At 42.5% G+C, this 10,391-nt stretch overlaps 1 protein-coding gene across 4 annotated transcripts in view; it reads right to left on the reverse strand.

The window, feature by feature from the left end:
• The window catches only part of kirrel1b (kirre like nephrin family adhesion molecule 1b), a 181,367-nt gene extending 172,853 nt beyond the window's left edge, over nucleotides 1–8,514 (reverse strand). For all 4 annotated transcript variants that reach the window (XM_041803461.1, XM_041803459.1, XM_041803460.1 and 1 more), the window contains exon 1: nucleotides 8,183–8,514. In XM_041803461.1, the coding sequence (XP_041659395.1) occupies nucleotides 8,183–8,228 (46 nt within the window). In that variant the 5' untranslated portion in view covers nucleotides 8,229–8,514. The remainder of the gene's footprint in view (nucleotides 1–8,182) is intronic.
• Between the last annotated feature and the right edge of the window lie 1,877 nt (nucleotides 8,515–10,391).

The raw sequence follows: 10,391 nt of genomic DNA on the forward strand, positions 1-10,391 counted from the left end.
ATCATTTGACCTCATGCTCATCCCTTGCTTGTACAATTCCCATTACTCAGAAAGCACCACAGTTCCTCTTCGCCCACCTCTGTCCTTCCCCAGTCCAGCCTCGTATACCTCACAGAGGAATAAATCCACCCAGTGGTGGCTTTAGTTAGCTTTTGGCACAGTGCCAGGATACACAAGCTTGAGCAAATAATCAAATGTATGAGAGGCTTTATCAGAAGTGGATGGACCCAGTGTTTATCTTTTCCTTTCCCGAGGACTGAAGAACCACAGAATTATCCTCACTGCTTGATGAATTTGTTTTGTCTCATAATGGGAATTTTGCAATGAATAGAAAAACATTTCTTTCATTTAAAATCAGATTTCAGGCCTGAAAACTCATCCAAAAAATGTCATTGTGCAAAGATCACTGCTCTCTTTCTGCTCTGTGTTCTCTGTTCTATCCACTTGTGTTTTCTTTCTCTTTTATCTTCTATTTCTTTTATTATACAGATTTTGTTTCTGTATGGCAATGTTGATTTTGGTAGCTATTTTTAATGTTAGTCTTTGTATTAGTCTTTATATGAAATGCATTTTAGTTTTACTCACATTTTAGTCATTTCTATCCTTTTTAGTTTTAGTCTAATTTTAGTTGACGGAAACGCTAAACATTTTAGTCAACTTTTAGTCTTCCTGATGAACACTAAAATTAGTTTTTGTCAGTTTTAGCACAGATCTATTTTGGTTAGTTTTGGTCTAGTTTTTGTCATGGAAAGAAATGCTGTCAATGAACATTTTTTGTCAAAGTTTTAGTTGACAAAATTAACACTGCTGTCTGGTTCTTTTTGGCTCTCATTTTTACTGATATGCTTCTACTCTCTCCCTTTCTATGTTCTGTTTTTGCCTCCTTCTGTTCTCTGTTCTTGTTCGTTTGGTTTCTCCCCCGGTCTGTTTTTGTCCTGTTCTCTACGGTTCTTTGTCTCTTCTGAGTCTGGTGTTTTCTCTATGGTTCTGTTTTGGTTCTGTCATTAACCTGCTGTTCAGTTTATACTCTGTTCATGGCCTTTTCTCATCTGTTCTCTGCCCGTTATATGCTCTTAGATGAGTACATGGACTTGACTGTTTGGGCTATGAACCTTATCCCAGTTTTGATCATAGGGATGTGATGTTCAGAGAGAGCCCTGGTTATTCAGATCCCTGCATACATGATAAGTAGGGTGCAATGCTCAATAAATATGCATATTGTTACATTGATTGGTTGATTAATTATCCAATCAGATCAAAACATAGATCTGTACGTCACCTTTTGGCTGCGCTTTTATTTTGAAATCCCTCCCGCATGCTGGTTGACAGTGAATACGTTCTCAGCAAGCTGGTAGTAGCAGCAGTTAGTTAGCAGCCAAGTTGAAGAGGATATCTACTCATCTCTTGGCTGTGTGGACAGATTTCAGACAGAGGATAAACAGGGCAGGTTTCTCGCCTTATTTTGGAGACTAAGTCCACATTTTCTATCCTTAAACCACTGCTTTATCTACCCATGGCTGAAGAAACAGAGAGGCAAAGGTCTGCTGTTTTATGCCTTCTTAATGCTTCATGAAGTCTAATATACTCTTTGCAGCATGGCTAACATTAGCAGCTAGCTCCAGCAGCCTTCATTCCTCTTTGTAGATTAATATCATGCTTTGATATGTGGCCTCTGAGTAGTTATACATGAGCTCAACCTTCAACAGCCTAGATACCACTGTATTTACATGTACTACTTAAAAAACTGCCATTATGCATTCTTCCTACTACATGCTAACTGCTAAGCTACTGCTGAGCTCATATTTATGTCCGGTGAAGTGCCGGGGGAAAGCTCGGACAGGAAGGCAGCTGCCAACATAACACATGATGTCGTAGGTGTGCGCCACTAACAAGGAATAAACTCCATAGAGGGCAGCATAACGTGAACAATGGCGACTGTAGACATGTCGGTACATGACTTTTGTCGTTTTTGAAAAGAAAACAACTCACTGCTGTTCTTTGTTCTTCCTTCATAAAGAAATGTCATCAAGCTCTGATAAAACTGATGCTTTAGCAGCATACATGTTAATCTCTTCAGCCATAATTTCACCTCTTGTTGCTGCTTGGTTACATCACGACTCTGACGCACCTGACAGTACTGCCATTTACTCTTGATTGGTTCTGTCACTTTCTTACAGGGCCCAATCTGTGCTGTGGGAGCTTTGCAAGATGGATTCACCAGTGAGAAACACGTTAACGGGCATATCCATCTGCTTTGCAAGGTTTACTTTTTTTTAGCAACTGTGTAAAATGTGTGCATAAAATCCCGATATCAGTCATAGGTTTTCATAACAAAACATGTCAGAATTGTTTTGTGGTGGAGTTTGGGATATGGGAAAATATCGCATTTTTGTCCAAAATATCGAAAATTACATCATATGGTGATGAAACAGATAATTTATCTCCCTGATGATAAGTATGAGTGTCCCAGTTTCTGATTGCTACTGTACATCTTATCTGTGCAGACACCTGTGGTGTCTAATTTCTACAACACAAACCAAAGCAATCATGAACTCTCAGAAAAATTTGTTCACTGTAGCTTATTGCAGACTTACTAGCTCTATTAAATACCAACATTGCCATCATGTCCTCAAATAAGACTGGTGTTAGCGTCAACGCCCTGGGTGATGACTCTGTTAGTAACCACCAGCATCTCAACTTTATTTAATTCAAAGCTTAGCTCCTTCATCACTCCAGCAGCCCCTGTTGTTTCTCCTCCATGTTCATTTAGCTGATGCAACATTTAGCTCAGACTGTACCTGTGCAGGTAGTCAGCAGCTGTCAGAGTTTTACATGCCTGAACACCAAACCAGATACTTAACAGAGCAAAACCAGGACACTGAAGTCCATGTAAGTTCACTCACTGGCTTATTCATGTTTCTGCTGTCTATTCCTCTGTTTCGGTTCAGTTCTGTATCTTGTTCGTTCTCTGTTCTGCTGCTCTCAGCTGTTCTTTTCTATCTCTGCTGTTTCTCCTTTTGCTGCTCTTTTCAAATGTTCTGATCTTTTCAGGTTTCTTTCATATTATTCTGTTCTCTGCAGTTCTGTTGAAGCTGCATTCCTGTTGGTTCTGTTTAGCATCTTTCGTATTTTCCCCTGTGTTCTGTTTGGTTCTTTCCAGTTCCGTTCAGCCCTTTTTTTGCCTTTGTTCTGATGTGTACTGTATTGTTTGCCATGTCTGAATTCCTCCTTTGGCTCTTTTCTCTCTCTTTTGCTCTTTTCAGTTCTCTCTCTCTACTCTTTGCTTCTTTATAATCTGTTTTTCTTCTTCTCTGCTTTGTTCTGTTTTGCTCTTTTCCTTCTCTTTCTCTTCTCTCGGCCTTTCTTTGTTCTGTTTGATTCTCTCCAATAATCAAACCTTCCTGATCTGATTAACTCTCTTTTCTCTCCTCTTTCATCCACTGGAGCCAAAGCTCTCTGTATCTTTAGCCCTAATTAATCTGAGCTCCTCGGATTATTGATTGTCACAGATTTATCAGCAGATATGATCTGATACATTCTATTATAAACCCATCAAAAGATGAATGCCTCCATTCTTCAGTGCAACACGCTCAGACTTTTTTCCCCCTATGTTCGCCTCTGTTCTCCTCATTGTAAAGAGGAATAATAACCGTCTATTCTCCACCGAGGCGCGCGGCTCTGCTGCAGCCTGGGAGCTCCTCTGACTGTCTGTCTGCACACATCACCGTCTGTGGTTCATCACACCGGCGGCCTGCGGCACCGGGGACCCAGGTGCTGAGGCAGGTACGCACACATGCACAGGGTTGAACTGCTCACATCAGGCCACCTCAATTAATCACCTCTGCCTTTGGAGCTGTGACTGCCCTCAAACACTAACACTCTCATCTGCACTCCTCTACCCTGTCACTGACGACTTTTCCGTCATTACACCTCCACTAAAAGGGGACCCGTCACAATACCGACTAACACGGTTTGAGTGACATTCACTGGAAGGACTACACGTTAGCAGTGCAAAATAGCATGTCCTAACTACAGATGTCACAATACCTATTTTGATTCCAAAGCAGCAAATATGACACCCAAAACTGTAACCTGACAGTTGGACTGTTTCCCAAATCAATTGCACAGGATATGTCCTACATCCATCTGGGCAACTGCTCACTGAAAGTGTTTGGGAAGAGCAGAACCTTGAGAGAAAAATCACAGAGGATAATTGGACAAACGTTCTGTGGATGTTCTCGCTCATTATAGACCAATCAGAACAAAGCATATGACATTGTAGGCATGAGCCGCTCTGGAGTGAACTAGCCACAGTAGCTGCTATTAAATCAAACTTGTGCCAAGGCCAGTCAAGAAATGAGAAAAATCCTCTCAAAATCTTTCTGTGCAATTCTATGCTCTTCTTTAAATAAAGAAATGTGTTCCAGCTCTGATAAATTGCCGCTGTGGTTTTGTCTGAGCTAAACGCTGCAGTAGAACTAAATCCCAACTGTAACTATCCCAAAATCATGTCGGAAGGAGAGCAAAAACATATTTTCTGCCTAACCCTAACCAATGCTAAGCGAGATGGAGGCAGAATCATCCAGATAAAGATAAAAAAGCAGGAATAAAAGCCACCACAATTACTAGATAAGAACGGCCTGGTAGAGCGGGCCAAGCTTGCTGAGCAGGCTGAGCGCTATAATGACATGACCACAGCCATGATGGCAGTGACAGAGCAAGGTTCAAAGCTGTCAAATAATGAGTTCAACCCTCTCTCTGTTGCCTACAAGAATATTGCTTTCAGTGTGATTCCTTGTTCTTCTTGTTACAAAGAAATTTGCTCCACTTCTGATAAAAATTGCTACTGTAGCTACAGCCAGCTAACTGCTACACTGGCAGCAATTGCTAGCTTCTTGCAGTTCAACTAAACCTCACCTGTAGCCATCGCCTTGTTCTCCTCAAATGATGCTGATTGGTCAGGTCTGTTCTCAGGCCGAGCACAATTGTTTCAGACTGGAGCTTTGCAAGATGGATCAGCCTGAGTGATGATGCAGGGTGTGTTAGTGCCCATGGCATGGGTAACTTGCACATCTGCAAAGGCACCATTATGCCAAGAGGTATATACAGGTTGCAGAGCAACAAGCTTCCATCCAAAAACACTAACTTCAGGGAGTTCCTTAACAATGCTAAGCCCTATTCTGCACGAGTTACAACAGCATGGCTTCAAAAAGAAGTGTGGGTACTAGACTGGCCTGTATGCAATCCAGACCTAACCTGACACAATCCATCCAATCCACTGAATTGATAAATTTCACATTCATCTGGGAAAATTCCCATACAAGGTGTTTGGGAAAAGACTGGGCCAAAAAAAAAACATTCTTGAAAGGTGATCCCTCTGTCACATTCATTACAGGCCAATCATTGAGGTTGTACACATGTGCAGCAACAAAAGGCAGTAAGCAAATGCTGCTTTAGTTTTTAAACAGTGAAGCTAATTTGTAGATAAAGCTGAGGCTGGTCAGGAGAAGTGCAAAAACATCTTCTCCGTCAAGCGAAGCTTTCAGTGCTGTTCTTTGCTCTTCAGGTAATAAAGAAATGTGATCCGGTTCTGATAAGGACTGCTGCTACACCATACAGCCAGCAAATTGCTTCACTAGCAGCAGCCAATGCTACTGGCTTGCAGCTCAACTAAACCCTGCCCATAACCACCAACCTCATTCTCCTCAAATGATGCTGATTGATCAAGTCCGTTGTCAGACCTGGAATAATCATCTCAAATTAGAGTTTGAAAGATGGATTTGCTTAATGACTGACATGGAATCTGGACGATCCATCTGCTTTGCAAGGTTATCACGTTGACATGAATGAGGAACGAGGGAAATTGGCAAAATGCTGGAAGTGTCCAATGAGAATATTTTCTTGAAAGGGAGCAAAGCTATAAAACTTGTGAGCAGGAGAGATCCTAAAGTTACCTGTAGGTGTACAAACTGTGAGCTAATGCCCAAGAGGCATCCTGATCAGATGCCCCGAACCACCTCATCCAGCTCCTTTTGACGTGAAGGAGCAGTGGCTGTACTTCGAGATCCTTCTGAATGTCTGAGCTCCTCACCTTACCTTTAAGGCATAGCCCAGACACCCTCCTCAGGAATCTCATTTCAGCTGCTTGTGCGCGCGATCCCATTCTTTCAGTCATTACCCAGAGTTCATGACCATAGGTGAGGGTTGGGACATCGATTGACCAGTAAATCGAAAGTTTTGCCTTTCGGCCCAGCTCCCTTTTCACCACAACAATACGGTACAGCACCTGCAAAACTGCGGACGTGGCACCAATCCACCTTTCAATCTCACAGTCCATTCTACCATCACTCGTCAACAAGACCCTGAGATATTTGAACTCCTTCACTTGGGGCAAATACTCACTCCCCATCCGGAGAGAGCAGTCCATCGTTTTCCGGCAGAGGACCATGGCCTAATGGCAGCAACCATTGCTACTAAATCCTAATTGAAGCTGCCGCCCCATCTTCCTCTAATGGCACTAAAGAGTCCGGCCTGCTCTCAGGACAGGCACAGTTGTTTCAGAGGGATCTGCCCGATGATCATAGAATCTAGCAAGACTACCAAAATTTGTGAATACAGATTTTTTTTTTCCCAACTTGCACATAAAAAAGGTTCCCTAGAGAAAGGTTGTCTCAGTTGAAGCCTGCTGTCTGAAACAGCTAATCAGAAAAGAAAGAGATACACTGAGGCAGAAGACCACGTAGCTAAAAGTTGCATCATAAAAAGTGCCAAACTCTGAGGGTCCTGGGGGAATGTTAAAATGCTTCCAATTTTTGGATGTAGTGTTAATTTGAGCCAACGTTGTTATTTTGGCCCATTTTACCTCAAATTCACTAAATTAAATGGAAAAACTGTACCCATCAGTAGCACTTTATAGCCTTCCTTTCTTGCCCCCAGCATGTGAAGGCTTATGCCGTCACCATAGCCGATACCTTATACAACCCAACATTAAAACGACAGAAAGATCCTCTTCAGGAGGTTTACTGGCTTTACAGATGTTGTTAATGCAGGTTTAGGGAAAACATCTACATAGGCGACTTGGACATTCAATCAAATTTTCCCTTTCCATTCCTGTTTGTTCAAAATGACCAGAAACAGAAGTCCTCACTTGGTCAGTGTCAGAAGCAGTCTGCTGTTGGTGGGGTAAACGTGTAGGGATGTGTGTGTGTGTGTGTGTGTAGAAGGAGACAGAGAGGGGTAATCTATCAAGGTGATCGATAAAGAGGGACATTAATATTAGTAATGGGGGCTCTCCTTCAGTCCACTGAATATGTCTCCGTCTTTACAGTAAAATGTGAATTTTTCTTGGCACCTGCACGTTCGCAGCGGGGCCGCGCGCACAGGCACGAGCACGCCAGACTCTACCTGCATGCTAAGAAGATGCACGGGTCTCTATTATCTCCCTCACACAAACACTGACTTTGTGTCTCGGGGGACACTTGCGCTGCTCTTTACTCTTTTTCTTAGAAACACGCTCACTGAGCTCGGAGGAATGCACATGCTCTGCGCGTGCGTGCAGCCTGCGTGTGTGAGCGCGTGTGCTGGAAATTGATCTTGTGTGACTCATGTTAAAGCCAGACTGTGCACTGGATCCTCGCCTCATCAATCATCTCCAGTTGGCAGCTATGCGCACCGTGCGTGCGCGCGTGCTCGCAGCACATCTTCTGCTGACCCACGCTGCGTTTGTTTGTGTCAAACGAATCTATCCGTTCATGCGTTGCAAAGGTCACGTCAAAGCAATGTCGCGTGCAGATGCTGCACATCTCTCTCATGAACGTGTAATTGAAGAAAAATGAACGCAACGTTTGTGTCAGCACTCTAAATCTCATTTTTCCCCCAGCAGAGCGCAGACCCTGAACACCCCATGACTCTTCTCCCTTCAGCGCCTGCGGGCTATAATGATGATGTCCAGGGCAGCACAAATCTATAACAACATAACACATTCACACGCGCACGCGCTCACACAATCACGCGCGCGCACATTGCCAGACATCCAGAAGCACAAACACATGCAGAGCCGGAGCAGACAGAAAGACACCCACAAAGCGCACAGACGCCCGCACAGAGCAGGGTGACGAGGAAGGGTAGAGGAGACAGAAAAGGCTTTAAAAAGAAACTTTCGGACTGTTTGAAGGTCTCTTACCTTGGTTCAAAGTGATCGCCAAAGTTAGGATCCACAGGGCTGGCATGGTTCAGCCGAGCGCATTCAGATTCCTCCCCTCGGCTCTGCTTCCCCGAAAAGACACCATCAATTCCTCCAGAGCGGGTGACTTTAACCGGAATCCTCTTTGAGTCATGAGAGTGAAAAAAGCCACATTCAGAGAAGAAAAAAATCCAAATGCCTCTTTTCCTCTCTCTTCCTTTCCCCTTTCTACTCGTTTCCTTGTTTTTCCCGTGCGTAAAACAAATCTGTCTCCACTTTTTTTTGTTTGCCTGCTCCTCTCAGTCTGCGTCTCTTTTCCTCTCTGCGCTCCAGATTCCCATTTAACCAGGACTGAATTCCTCTCTCCCTCTTTTCCTCTCTGTCGCTCTCTACCCCTCTCTTCCTCCCCTCCTTTCATACAATCAGTAGCACACACCCCCTCCCTCCCTCCATCTCTCCTCCACCATCTCCTCCACCGCCTCCCCGCTCCAAAATCTCCGTTTTGGACTCCAAAGAGAGGAGGTGGAGGGCGCTCCAGCGGACGCAGCGAGAACTGCGCTTTGAACATGAAAACTTGAACCATTCAGAGCTTTAAGATCACAGGAAAGAAGACGTAAAAAAACAAGAAAACAGGCTGCATGTGTGTAAGCTATCTAAGATCTTTATGATTATATCTGAAGTACAGCTAAGTGGAATGAAGATTGGAGGCTAATTAGAGTAAATGAAGGATGTGTCTGTGTCAATTTGACAAGTTTCTCTGTCTCTGATTTTAAAATATCTGGTCAAGTAGCCTTTTTGCTGAAATACAAAAAAGATGGCTGTAATTTACAATGATTTTTACATATATATGCCTCCCTTTATGATTAAAAACCCCAATTCCCAAAAAAGTTGGGATGTTGTATAAAAAGCAAATGATCAGAATGCAATGAGTTGCAAAAACCCTTTAAACAAAAAATAAAACAAGATGTTTGAATTTAAAAAATTTGTTTTTAAATACACATACACTTTGTGTTCCAAAAAAGTTGGGACAGGACTGTGTTAATTTCATCAACTAAAACTATGACTAAAACCATTCGTCGACAGTTTTTTTTTACCATGACAAAAACTAGACTAAGACTAACAAAAATAGATCTGTGATGACTAAAACTGACAAAAACTAAGTTTAGTTTTTGTCAAAATGACTAAAACTAGATGGAACTGTACTTTAGTTTTGTCAGACATTCAAAATCTGTGATATTTCTCCACTGTGGGTCAATCTGTCAAAATGCAATGCATCTGTATCCCTCCTGCCCCTCAGCTGTAGAAAGCAGGGACCCCAGGTTTGGCAGAGTGCAGAGAACACACTGCCATGATTTGGTACCAGATTTAGGGAAGAGAATAAATGCTTGGACTAAAAGTAAAGACTAATATGTGAGGACTCTCAGCTTGTTTTCATTCCAGCTTGTCATCGTTCAAAAAAACACAAAAATCGGATAGAGTGAATTTGATTGTGATTGGATGAGAAGTATAAACATGATACCATTCCGACACCCTATTGGTTTGTACACGGCCCATCGCACCTGCGCGCATGACACAAATCACGTCACACTCCAGCAAGGAAATAGCAGACGTATGTCACCTAGTACGAAGGTATCCGTGGCAGAGACTCAAGAGAACTTGAGCGAAATGTTCCAACCAAGCACCAGTGAGGAGGTTCGTAGCCAGGAAGACCAGCACTTACAGGCAACTAGTCATCATATCTTCAGCTCCATGAAACACATGTTAATGCTCAGTAGTACATATGTGGTTCTTGAATGTATTTGCATTGTACTAAAATGTTTTCATTTTCAATGGGCATATGCGGCTGAAACAGGTGCATCTCAAATTTTTTAACATTAACATTTTAATATAACATTATAGTCATTATGGCCTTTAGAAAAATGTTTTTTGGGGAGCTGGAGTAGTGCTCTATAGGCCCCTGTGGCATGGCTTAAGCTTTTGTCCTTAATGGTATTTTTTCCCCTTTACATTACTTTTACTTTAATACTTTAAGTAGTTTTGAAACCAGTACTTTTACACTTTTACATGAGTAAAAAGCTTGAGTTGATACTTCAACTTCTACAGAAGTCTTTTAAACCCTAGTATATATATTTCTACCTGAGTAATGAATGTGAATACTTTTGACACCTCTGTTTTTTATGGACTAAAACTAGACTAAAATGTTTAGAGT

Source organism: Cheilinus undulatus, linkage group 13, assembly GCF_018320785.1.
Source record: "Cheilinus undulatus linkage group 13, ASM1832078v1, whole genome shotgun sequence".
NCBI lineage: Eukaryota > Metazoa > Chordata > Actinopteri > Labriformes > Labridae > Cheilinus > Cheilinus undulatus.